General features: G+C 34.0%; 3 protein-coding genes across 4 annotated transcripts; all 3 read left to right on the top strand.

Moving 5' to 3' along the window:
• The first annotated feature begins 1,736 nt into the window (after positions 1-1,736).
• On the top strand, positions 1,737-5,472 carry LOC149724558 (uncharacterized). 2 transcript variants are annotated; one of them, XM_089893144.1, is made up of 5 exons: positions 1,737-1,904; positions 2,534-2,704; positions 3,763-3,857; positions 3,894-3,957; positions 4,684-5,472. In XM_089893144.1, the coding sequence occupies exons 1-5, from the start codon at positions 1,818-1,820 to the stop codon at positions 4,897-4,899; spliced, it is 633 nt and encodes a 210-aa protein (XP_089749270.1). In that variant the 5' UTR covers positions 1,737-1,817; the 3' UTR covers positions 4,900-5,472. The 2 variants fall into 2 exon arrangements, with proteins under 2 accessions (XP_089749270.1, XP_089749269.1); XM_089893143.1 differs by having other exon boundaries at positions 3,763-3,957.
• LOC149724559 (uncharacterized) lies at positions 5,466-8,168 on the top strand. The gene is made up of 4 exons (XM_089893145.1): positions 5,466-5,639; positions 5,920-6,093; positions 6,715-6,831; positions 7,417-8,168. Exons 1-4 carry the CDS (start codon positions 5,517-5,519, stop codon positions 7,579-7,581), a joined length of 579 nt encoding a protein of 192 aa, XP_089749271.1. The 5' UTR covers positions 5,466-5,516; the 3' UTR covers positions 7,582-8,168.
• Positions 8,169-8,614: 446 nt separating this feature from the next.
• Positions 8,615-13,322, top strand: LOC149724560 (uncharacterized). The gene is made up of 6 exons (XM_089893146.1): positions 8,615-11,177; positions 11,231-11,303; positions 11,379-11,458; positions 11,565-11,657; positions 12,548-12,628; positions 12,983-13,322. The coding sequence occupies exons 1-6, from the start codon at positions 11,169-11,171 to the stop codon at positions 13,130-13,132; spliced, it is 486 nt and encodes a 161-aa protein (XP_089749272.1). The 5' UTR covers positions 8,615-11,168; the 3' UTR covers positions 13,133-13,322.
• Positions 13,323-13,332: the final 10 nt, after the last annotated feature.

Consider the following 13,332-nt stretch of genomic DNA (forward strand, 5'->3'; position numbering starts at 1 on the left):
CGATTCAGCAAAAAGCGTGATTTGTACGGGCATAGCCTAGGCCATGGTAAGTGTAAAAATAACTGCGGTAATGTCGGGATTTCCACTGAGGAAAAATAGTTTTTACTTCGAATTTATTATTTTCGCTTACAGGCGTCTGCGCTTGAGCGAAATTCAATGATTTTACAGTCATGTGAGCGCAGTGTACTGAGAAAGGGTTTTAGTAGCAGCTACTGAGGATGCGTTGATACTATGTAGAAAAACATGGTCGCCTATGACGTAGGTCAGCAGATGACGCATTTCAACATCCTACTGCCTACTGCGATATTGCAATATTTTAGTTTCTAAACAAGGAAGCATACCTAACAGTGGAACCATTATCAGTAAGAATATATAACGAAGGTGGTAGCCTATATTCCTCTTACAAACTGTACATCGTAGGTGGAGAAACGCCTAATAGTTATAAAGTTTCTAACGTCACGACATAGTAGTAGTGTGGAGGAAGACAAGACACCTTTTCATTCTGTTTTCCTATCCATTCAAGAAATTATGAAACCGTATGTTCACGACTCCCATAGATTGTTGTTATTAGTTTAAAGCATAATCAAGATATTTGGATATTATGTGCTAATGGTGTCCCGTCTTCCCACATTCTACTATATAGCAGTCTTTACGTTTTAGAACTTAGAATGAACGTAGAACGGATATTTACGAAAGACTATATCAGGTTTTATTATATAGTAAGGTGGGGGAATATGGGACACCTTTATCACATAATGTTTAAATATTCTGATCGTGTTTTAAACAATTAACAACGGTTTATGGGAGTCGTGAAGACACAGTTTTATAATTTGTTGAATTTTCTCTGTTTTCTACTAAATAAGACAAGAAAAGAGAATAAACATATGTCCCATCTTCCCCCACCTTACTATATCAGTTTTGTACATCACATTTTAATATATTAGTGTCGTTTTACTAGTGTATAAATGAAAATGATTGCTGCTTACATTGTTACACAAACGTATTAACGAAGCTGTGTCTGTATTCTTACACGCTTGCATGTACTGTCGTCACCGCACGGATGCAAGTGATTAAAAACACGTGATTGCACAATCAGACAGCTATAATTGATTGCGTATTTACCCAAGCAGTCTTTTACGTTTACAAAGCAATTTTTAAACGTGGAATCATGGTTTTTTTAAGTGACACATTTCCGGGCCATTTTGTTGCACCACCATGATTTGCAAAAAGCAATGAGCCAGTGTACACCTGATTCGCTGCGTTCGATTTTTATGACGCAAGTAGCGTTGCCAGACAACAGCATGACGGCTGCAGAGATATCCATGCAGTACGTGTTGGCTTGGTTTATTTTAGAACACAGTTTCCTCTTCCATTCATTATAATGGACACTATTGCGTAACAAATACAAATCTAAATGGCCGGGCAATATTATCAAAACAGATTGTTATGGGGTATATGAAACAGAATTAAGTACACCAGTTTAGTCTTAGGTCTGGCATATTAGTCAGCATTGGTAAAAGGAACTTGCAGTTTAAATGTCCTATTGGATGTCTGTGTTTTTCTACTAAACGAGACTTCGTCTTTTGTTCTCAAACAAAGGCAAGAAACAGTGGTGTCTCGTATGGACTGAATATTTACTTTTGCTTTATGAGGGTATAAGCTGTCTTTTATTTAAAAGGTCGAGACCATAGCTATGTTCATAGGGTTAGGGTTTCATGCGCTTACAATTTTAAATACTTTATTTACTCTATAATATAGATTGAGATAGGTAGAATTTGTGCTACCATTTTAATTGTAGTAAAATCAAAAGATAGAAAATGGTTGTCGAGGTAGCTGATACTGGCAAGAAGGAAAAGGAAATGCCTTTACCTGGAACATTCTTTGAACAAAGACAACAAGCACCGGTTAGTTATTTCCACGTTGGTTATTTCTTATTAGAAAGTCGTTTCCAAAAAATGCTAATTTTATCGATTTTCGAGCGATATATTTTATGTGTGCTTTTGACATGTCGTTTTGCTGTAAAACACGCATTTTTGTTGTTTTTAATTATTATTTTTTCGTTATCGAAGAGATATGTAAATATATTTGATACTAGGCCTATAGTTTAAATGTCAACATCGTGGAAATTTACGTTTGTACTTTTAATATAAAAAGCGATATCGATTCGCGCCACATTTTATAAAAAATAGTAGGTTGGGGAAAGACGGGACACAGTTAGCACATAGTATTCCAATATCCTGATCGTGTTTTAAACGATTAACAACGGTCTGTGGGAGTCGTGAGGATGCGGTTAAATAATTCTTTGAATTTTGTTTGTTTACTACTAAACGGGACGAGAAAGTAGAATGGAAAGGTGTTCCATCTTACCCCACCCGACTAAATGTTCTAAGTGTTTGCGTCTTAATAAAAAATGTCTGCTTTTGTAACAGCATATTTCACCAGTTCCTTTGGTTTTGAATTTATTTATGAAATCCTATATAACATTTGCTGCCTATATGCTTGTAAATACAATTATATTATTCATATTATACAGGGTTACGTTCCAATCAGCCGACCAAGGAAGCGCGGCCGATGTGCATGTTACTTGTTCCTTGTCCTTACAATTTGTTGTTTTTTGGCAACATCAATTTACTTCGGGATAAAATCGAGCCGACTTCACCATGCATTGAAACACCAACGAGCAATGATGTGCCCACCAATGAGAGTGAGTTTTTATTTATTTACTTTTAGGGCGATTTAGGACAGTTTTTGGTTTGTGATTTTGCGTTTTCCTTCTTTGTCTTAGTAAATTTTAAGCAACATTTCTTTCAGTTTTAGATTCTTATTTGCAATCGTCCAAGATTCTTTGTCGTAAAAGTGTGTTAACAATTAACATTTATACAATCTGTTTAATAAGTACATAACATTGTGTTTATTGTTTGTTCACCGTGGTATTTGGTGCAAACGTTAACAATATAGGCTATCAGGCGTGACCAGTTTGGCATTTATTATATGTTACTTTGAATTAATCACCATGAATCATGCAGCCCGATGACGTATACGCGTATTAACTAGCGCTGTAGCTAATACTTTATAGCTTTATATCCCGTGTTTTATATTTCTAATCAACGTATATTTCTATATTCACTGTCGTCCGCACCGTGACGCAGTAGTTGGCGCACCTGTCTTTATAGACAACAGAATAAAGCTGGAGCTTATTATAGGCTTGACGCTGCTACCATTGTTGTCATGTGTGTCATTATGCAAAACACAAGGCACTTACTTCGACCCAATGGATCGCGTACGGGTTGCCAGCAATACATTAAACAGTACTTTAGAATAATAAAAATAAAATGTCGTTTTTGTGCTGGTAACTCGTGAGCTGGCACCAGGTGTACGAAATAGAACATGCTTCGCTACGCCAAAAGATAAATAAGTTACACTTATTCATTCACGCACTAGAATGACTAGATATTGTAATACCCATAACTGTCGCCTCATGAGCCGAATGTCATATTGTAGGGTGGGGGAAGACGGGATACCTTTAGCACATAATATTTAAACATCCTTATGTTTTAAAAACTACCAACGGTCTATTGCAGTCGTGAGGATATGGTTAAATACCTTTTGAATGTTCTTTGTTTTGCGTAAACAAATAGGAAAGGGGAAAATAGAGGGAATAGGTGTCCCATTTTCCTCTCCCCTACTAACTTACCACATTTTCCCGTGATCGGCTTTTATAAGTTCTGGGAAATCTTATTTTTTTCTTTTAACCATATATAGATCATGGATCTCTTTCCGAATGGTATGGGTGCCATTGAAGGCAGACACCGTGAAGGTGGATATCAAGGAAATTGGCGGCCATGGCGCCATCACGGTGGTGATCGTGATCATGATGGTGATCGTGATCATGATGGTGATCGTGATCATGATGGCGATCGTGATGAGGATGGTGATCATGACGGAAACGATGGAATGGTAAACTCATATTGTATGCTTTAGTTTAAACAATAAATTGCCAGCGTAGTCGCCATATGTGCTTGCTTCAATATACCTATAGTTACCGGGTTCGATGCTCGATGCTAGTACCGTTGCTAGCGTGTGTGTCATGCTTTTTAACTGTACTAGTAAATCATCAACAAAGTTATATACATGATAACTCGTAAGCGCGCACGTGCTTTTTGGAAAAAGTTACGACACGGAAGAATATATAAAATACCTATAACTCATTCATTTTTGTAGTTTGTTTGCTATTATATTGGTTAGTATATAGTATGGTTAGTATATATTTGTTTTAATTTCTCGTCCCATTTGGTAGTTACAAAGAACGTTCAAAGAATTGAAAAACAAGATTGTTTAAAACACGATTAAGATGTTTGGATATTTTGTGCTGAATGTGTTCCGTCTTTTCCTATCCTACTAAAACCTTGGTTTAGAATATGTTTTTCTGTAGTTGTAATTTTATATTTATTACGTAACATCGAAATGCCAACGACTTATGGTCTGTGTTAGGGCGCCTGACCAGAGTTTGAGCGTTTCGACGCTGCTACCATTGTGGGTGGGTGTCCTTTAAATCCACACAGACGAAAAGTCATAAGCAGGAAAAAGCTATTTTGAACGAAACACTCGTATTATATCTACTGTATAGTACGCTGTCACCCGCAGATAAATAATTTTATTTATTTTTAAATGTTCAATCTACAGAACGCTGAAGGAACACCAGAAATGTGGCAAAAAATGGCAACAAAATTGGCCGAATGCATTAAAGTGGTCGAGGAAGATGCAACCCTTGAAGAGGGAGTAATCACTTTCGATATAAATTCAGAAACCATCACCATTAACCTCGAGTGCGCCAAGTCAGTTATGGCTAAAATCATGAGGAATCTCTGGGCCAGAGGTTTTGGTCAAATCATGAATTAAAGGAACGAGTGAGGAAAACTTTTATGTACATTCGTGCACAATAAACAGCAGCCTTTTATTCTTAATACATTATACTATAGTGATTCATGGTTTTAATTGTAACTTTTTCCAGTTGAAGTGATAAAGACATTCTGTTATATAGGTATCGACTTTTTTCTGATGTAATTTCTATAAGCCTAAAAACAGGGTATATTTTTAGGGCATAAACTTCCCGTTTATTATTTTTGTTTCCTGCATTTAAAATTCACATACAGCTCTTTGTTTTGTAAGTCTGGCATATTTTATTTTCTCTTCTATATGTACATATATCCTACTGGTCACACGCAAGATTGCACTTGTAGTTAAACTTATTCAAGCACACACAACAGCGTTTCTGTAACTTATGATTTCATTTTATAACATTTCAATCCATTTTCAGTTTAAATATCGAATTTAAAAAAAAAACATTACAAATTTAATCAAATGTTTTTATTTTTTCGTCTAAGATTTTATTGGGAATTGTAATACTTTAATTTTAGTTTTTAAACTTATCAGTAATTTCGGTTATTTTGAAAATCGTATTTCTTTGTACAGGTTTAAAATAGGATATTAATTTTTAAACTTAGTGGTTTTGTAAAATGGTGTTTCAAGTGTCTAGTGGGTTCAAAACCCCCAACAAGGACGACGCCTTCAGTAAAGAGGAACTTCCTGAAAATGAAATGTTTCCTGTCGCCATAGATGACACAGCACAAACTCCATCGGTATGCAAACATACATTTGCTTTCTTTGGCGTGTTTGGTTATTTTTTCCCTATTTTTATTGAGTAAATAACCGTATTTTCATTGTTAATGTTGGCATAAGAAAGAAAAATAATATTTTTTTAGGGATGTGTTTGCTCTCAATTTTTTACTTATTTTACTCAAACGGAGTTTTATTGTATAGGTAAAACTGCCCCTCAAAAACGTCAAATTTATAATTTATTTTTTCTGATTAATTTACCTTTGAAGGAAAAATTCGAATTATTTTACAATTTGTACTTAGGCGCCTCCTCTATACGTTGAGGCCCAGACTCGTCCCTGCAGAAAAAGACGCAGTACTTGCAACCTGTTTATCGTGCTCGGGACATTAATTCTCTTGTTCCTGATTGGCTACACAGCTTGGTCATGGTTCAGCGTTCATAAATACAGACGGGAAATGAAGAATCCTTGCATGATGGTAGTAAATAATTAAAAAAAATACTGCCTTTGTTTCTTAAATTAATTATAATAGATTGGGGTAATATGGTGTTTTCATTCTATTTTATTTTTCTATCTTAATAATAAAGAAAGAATAATTACATAATTATAGCTTCCTCGTGACTCTATAAGAAAGCTTTGATAATTGTTATAACAACAATTGTAAGTATGAGCTATACATTAGGTGCTAACGTAATCTGTTTTACCCCACAGTAGCTTTATTAGTTTTATAAGTTTTATGTTTTCAAAAGAAAAAGATTTCCAAATATTTTCAATTGCATACTTAGTGTGTTAAGTTGAAAGTAGTATTTAAAAAAAAAGTTAAAGTATGGTTGGGTAAGATCATCTTTCAAAGATGGAATACCTTTTCATTCTATTTCCCTTACCATTTTGGTAGTAAACAAAGTAAATTAATTATAAAACTGTACCCTCACGACTCCCATAGACCGTTGTTATTTGTTTAAAACACGATCAGAATATTTAGATATTATTTGCTAAATGCATTTCACCCCCGACCCTAATATATATCTTTATGTAAACAAACAAAAATATCGTTGCTGTTATGCGCAATTTTAAACATTAAAGAAATATTTTTCAACAGGACGGTTACAAGAACCCTTTTGGACTCGACAACCGTCCAACCACCACCCCCACCACGCCCACAACAACAACTCTACCCACAACAACTACCACCTTAACATTGAACGGAGGACAAGCGGTAATATTTTGCACAAGTTTTCATATATCATAAACGACGTAAACTATAAGTTACCTTTTTTATTAATTTTATTTGTTACAACGTTCAACGTATAACGTCATGACTGTACGCAGTATACACTATGCGTCGGCTTAATTTTTTCCTATATTTAAACGACAATTTAAAAAAAACAACACTATTTTCATTTTAGTTAAGAAGCTTGTAAGTAGGAATTACCCGCTTTTATTACATATAGTACTCTGGGGGAAGATGGGACACCTTAGCACACAATATACAAATATCGTGATCGGGTTTAAACAATTAGCAACGGTCTAAGGGAGTCGTGAGGATACGGTTTTATAATTCTTTGAATGTTCTTTGTTTACTACCAAATGGAACGAGAAAATAGAATGAAAATGTGTACTATCTCCCCCACCCTACTATACGTATTTGCAAAAATTACCCGTTCTTTTTGTGCATATATAAGCAATTACGAACGAATAATGAGTACATATGTTATAAAATGGGTTCATAGGCCAAGAAATAATCTCTATAAAACGTTTTGTACATCTTATATTTATACAGCGAGTGTACTTTACTTTATAGAACCTCCTGCAGTCGTCCATGAACACCCTCCTAACCACTTGCGTGCGGGAGTTGATAGTCGATACAACAACCGGTGGTTTCACAATTTATGACATCGATCCAGCGTGCCTGAAAAATCTAATGCTGGATTCTTTCAAAGTTTGGTTTTCCAATATATTGGGATGAGAAGTGTATTAATACCAAGCACATACAGATGTATGAAAACTGCACTTTTGTATATAGTATTGCACATTTATATTCGACAAAAATGATGTTTACTTTTTTTGCAACACTTCGAATACCTTTTATCAGTAGTTATTCTAAAATTAAATTTAAATCTAAGACTGTGGGGTAAGATGGATACTGTTTACATAATATGTTTTCTTTTTCTTGAAAACAATTAAAAAAACGTTTTTTGGAGGCTTAAGCATAAGTTTATATAATTTTGCAAAGAATAAAAACAGGAACCATCTTATCCCAACCCAGCACTATATAACAAATAAACATGTTTTCCTATAATTTCTTCCTAACAACAGCTCTTATTTATGTAAAGTACATTTAATTTCATGGAACATCTTTAGAAATCTCTTTTCTGTACTTTCATTTCTACACGTGAGCACATTTTTTCTGTTTTTATCTTTAACAAATTTCAAACGGCCATATAAGGCTTTAAACTCCAATCAGGACATTTGTATATATATAAACACCATGTGAACAACAATTAGACTTGTAAATTCGAACCAGCGGAAAAAATAAATGTATAAAACATACAAGTTTTTGTACTAATTATCCATTTCAAATGCATATATTTTACCTTACAGAACAAAATGATAAATTCTAAACTTTTTTTTAAAAAAGTTTCTTGTAGGTGAAGTTATATGCCGCCACAATATTTGAAACAAACTTACACGTTTTTTTTTTACTTAAAACAGCTGTTTTAGTCCGAGCACTTTGAGTCATAAGAAAATTTGCTTGAGAGCGCCAACTAGCGAGTTAAATTTCGAGAATAATTGTAACATTTATGAAATGTCAACAAAGAATGTATATTGTACTGCGAGTTAGAAAGACATAATATCCCATATTTGCTAACCGTGTTTTACCAACCAACAACGCTAAAGTCGTGAAGGGCACGGAAATAAAATTTTGTAAAAATTCTTTTTTTAAAAAGCATGAAAACATTTTTTCTAGCCGCAACTCGCACATGCGCAGTAGGATTAAAGGCAATCGAACACAGTATGCCATTGTTTGATAAGTATTCAAATTTCTTAAAATAAATTAGGTTAAAAGTATTGTAATATATGAGTAACTGCTTTTAAATATTCAAATATGCCCAATTTAAACAGTTGTTTTGGGCAAATTGTTTTGCATTTAAAGTATACGACCACTCTGACCTTTGCCCCGAAATGTATTTTCTTTCAACCATCAAACACCAACCACACCCCACAGTGGGGTATAGTTCACGCTGTACGGTGGGGTATAGGGCACAGTGACGGTGGGGTAGTGTGTGTATTTTTAGAATAAAAACCCCCGGATTTTAGGTAAATATTGCGAAATGTCGGCGTACATAACTTTCATATACCACCTGTGTTTATAGATTAGTTGTCGACAAGCTGTGTTTTATTCGTTAAGGCGACTGCTATTGTTATAATCTTAGTATTTTACATTTAGTTTTGGTTTAACATATTCAATGTGGTGGGGGAAGATGGGACACTTTGTCAGACGAGACTTATGTTTAGTTTTCTTTTTACGGATCCCTATTTAATGTTAATCAGGAAAATACTGTTACAGAATTGTTCCTCAGTATTATCACGACTTCATAAAACGCGCGTCAAAGCTTTATATTAAAAAATATGTTAATCCGAAACAGTATGTTTTAAAAAAGTAAAAAATTGCGAAATAGTAAGGTGCCAACTTTGAATGCTTGCTAAATCATAATAAAGTTAACAATTTTTTTAGTTTGCAAGTGTGGAGGATTAAACTAGTTTTGTGGCTTCATCAAACAACCGTAAATATTTTGTACAGTTTAATTTTGTCTCATAAAACTAGTTTTAGTTTTGTAAAAAACATAAGAAATAAAAACATGAAAAAAATAGACAGGGGTCAACATGACTTTAATTTGAGATAAAAGCAGCAATAAAATATCGGTTTAAAGTTATAGAGATAAAGTTTACATGGCAAAGAAACTAGCATAGCCTGTTAAACTCGGTAGGTTAACTATAATTTAAAAATACTGCCAATGTAAATCTTTTTCAGTTTAGAGTCCCATCTTCCCCCACAGTGTAGTTTTGTATGTTTTCATTGCCAAACTTCGAAAACAAATTTAATTCAAAAATTTATATCTCAGGAGTTATTCAAATAAGCTACTGGAATAATAGAAAGATAATATTTTGAAAATATAATCAAAATTCAGTCATTTGCACTTTTACTTAATTATGAGAAGTGGCTTGTGCAAAAAACATTGTAGCAATACCCAATTTGTAGCAAAAAGGTTTTTTTCAATCAATTTTCTGTTATCACTAGTCCATAAACATTTGTACGATACAATATTTATCAACTGATGTTTAAACAATTGTTATTTAGAAAACACAGCAGTAGGGCAAGAAAATGAATGTTTAGACTTAATTTTCAAAGTGTACTATTATTTTGGTGTTATTTACGGTATTATTTTGTGTTATTTACATGTATTCCTATTTATAAATACACTTAATAATCAAAATTAACAATGATTATAAACCATCCCATCTTATTCTGTGTGTTTTCGAATTTGTAAAATTTCACTTGTTGTGCGGATCGCTAAATAACTCCTCGTGTGTTTTATTATATTTTATTAAATTGTTGTCAATTAATAAAGGAATGATAGTACTAATTCGTCGTATCACCCAAAAACCGTCATTTATTTTGATCGTGGAAATAAAGTGTCCTATCTTCCCCCACTGTAATATATTAATGACGGACATAATTTGTAGTGTGCAGACAAAACATATATCTCGTTATTGTTCTATTCAATATTTATTTCCTTTTCTAAGAAATGCAGTGCTTTACAATGGTGAATTTGGTCGGTCTTCATATTACCGTAAAGTCAAGTAGTTTGTGCAAATATAAATGCAAGAATGTGAGACAAATATAACGCGTCGATACGCTTCCTTAGTTGCTGCAAATGTTTGAGAGGAAAACTGCAAGTCAAAACAAAAAAATGCTTGTTCTTATTTTTAGTTCTATTTTTTTGCCCCGCTGGAAAAAAAGGAAAAGGAAACACCCTGTTGCTTTTATACACATAGATGTCCCCAAAATAGGTTAAAAAATAATATTTTCTAGCGATTGTTATTCAAGATGGCGTTGTCCATTTTAAAAATACCAAATATAGTCTTTTGGTGGTATGAGGTTGCATAATATGGCATTTGCTGGGGTGGTCTGTCTCAGACCGCCACAACTCGTTCGCGTCAAAAAGCACAAATTCCCTCCCGTCGGTTTGCTCCTTCGTATAGATTGCTTCATTCATTCAAGGGCGGGAACAATTGGCTGTTTTGTTACTGCTACTGTACCCTCAGCAGGTATTTATAAGAGTCGTGCTTTAACCGATGCTCAATTCCGCTTTTCTATGTTGAATTCGTCTGTTGAAATCTTTGTTGCATTAATATTTTTTTAGAGATTTTAGTTTTCATGCTGTATAGGCATACATGTAACCGTATATTGTTACTGTGTTGTACTTTCACTTGGAACAAAGGAATACTGGGTATTTTAAACAAGAGATTTCCTGGACTTTTTCCTGGAATATGATTCAGGTACGTTTAAAATAACGTTTTTTACCTCAATAATTTTTGTTCATTATATTCAGTTCATCAAACCGCTGTCTGTCATCAGCATCGCCTGTATGTTATCATGCACCTTCTTTCCGCCCACAGTCTTCGGTAAGGCGGTTAAATATATTTTGCATATGAAAGCGCTGAGTCTCAGTAAACGGTAATCATTCTTTCTTTTTGCAGGGCTATATAAACCCGATTTTCTATCAGTAAGAGCCGATACAAATTTTACTTTGACGTGTGACAATACGAACAAAACAGAAGTGAGTGCACGGCCTATTAGAGATACGGCCTTATATTTCTTTAGTAGGTCGTTATGAGTGTTATTCGTAACTAAAACATAGAATATTTTGTTTCGTTTTTTTACAGATCCTTTGGAATTTTTTCACCTTGTCACCAGATAGAAGCGTAGAATTTAATTCCACCCAAATTATTGCTGGAGATAAAAAGACAAATATTTCCGTGAGTTTTTATCTACAGTAGGTTGGGGTAAAATGGATCAATTTTGTATTCTCTTTTTTGTCTCATTTGTCTCATTTGGTTTGGTAGTAAACCAAATATATATATAGTAGGGTGAGGGGGTAGATGGAACAACTTTAGCACACAATATCCAAATACCCTGATCATGTTTTAAACAATTAACAGCGGTCTATGGAAGTTGTGAGGATACAGTTTTATGTTTTTTTAAGTGTTCTCTGTTTGCTACCAAATTAGACAAGAAAATACAATAAAACTGTGTCCTATCTTCCCCCACCCTACTATATACAGAATGATAAAACCGTTTTCTTATACAACTCTTAAAAGAGCGTTGTCAGTTGTTAAAAAGCATGCGCCGTCATATACCAACAGTATAAGCCTGGTATAAAGTTTTTGTAATGAGCATTACGATGTTTACTGATTAGGAAATGAAACACGATTAGGTAGGGATATTGTGCTGATGGAACCCATCTTATCTCATACTGCCTAATCTTTTAAAGATCAAAATACATGTGACGGTTTTTGGGTGATACCACGAATTACCACTATTATTCCTTTATAGACTGACAACAATTCAAATAAAGAAAATATGTTAAAATACACGAGGAGTTATTTAACAATTTACTCACCAGCTCCTATAGTTCAAAATCTGTGCTAATTTTGATTAAAATTGAATTTATTAGTACGATTACACGTAAGCAACACGAAATAATATTGTCTTAAAAATTTTATTTTGCACACTACTAGGGTTTTACCATATTTGTGAAACATACCTACGGTATGAGTGCCAACATACCCCTTCCTATATAGTGCATAAAGTTTGTGCATTTTCTTTTCGAACTGCAACTTATTTGTATTATCATATCGTTTTTTAGATCACATGCAAGTTCGTTTTAAATGCGAATGAAGAAGTTACCGAAATGCATTGCTTCGACTTGAATTACAGAGCTATAAAGGTGGCGAACACATAGTTTAAGAATTGCTACGTTTAAAGTATTAGAAGTTTTACAGTAAATACTATATATAGTGGTGTGGGGAGAGATAGGACACATTTCCATTTATATTTTCTCGACCCATTTGGTAGTTAACAAAAAAAACATTCAAAAAATTATCCTTACGGCTCCTGTAGACCGTTGTTAATTGTTTAAACCACGATGTAGATACACTAAAACAATGAAACAGGACTGTTTCTTAATCGGTTTTGTTGATTGTATTACCGGTAGTTGACAAAGTGCTTCTTAAGTATTGAAGCGATTAACATGTTGTGCATTCGTAAGCCTACGCTGTTATGTTTTCTGTTACATTTGTAGAGAAATTTTAAGCACCCGTGCCCGCTGCCCTGTGGTTTTGTAGCAAACTACGAGTGCTCGACAATGGTTGAAGTCCCGCTGAATGTCGGTCGTAAGTTTGAAGTCTGTTTCATATGGAAAGTATTAAAAACAATAGGATATCTAAAATAAAAATAAAGATTGCCCAGTATTGGTAAGGGAAGATAGGAGATCCTTTCTTTCTATTTTCTCATCCCAATTGGTAGCAAACAACGAACATTCAAAGAATTATAAAACCGTATCCTCACAAATACCATGGTTAATTGTTTAAAACATGATCAAGATATTTGGATATTATGTGCTAAAGGTGTTCCATCTTACCCCACAGTTCC

Source organism: Ciona robusta, unplaced genomic scaffold (assembly GCF_009617815.1).
Source record: "Ciona robusta unplaced genomic scaffold, ASM961781v2 AP042730.1".
Taxonomy (NCBI): domain Eukaryota; kingdom Metazoa; phylum Chordata; class Ascidiacea; order Phlebobranchia; family Cionidae; genus Ciona; species Ciona robusta.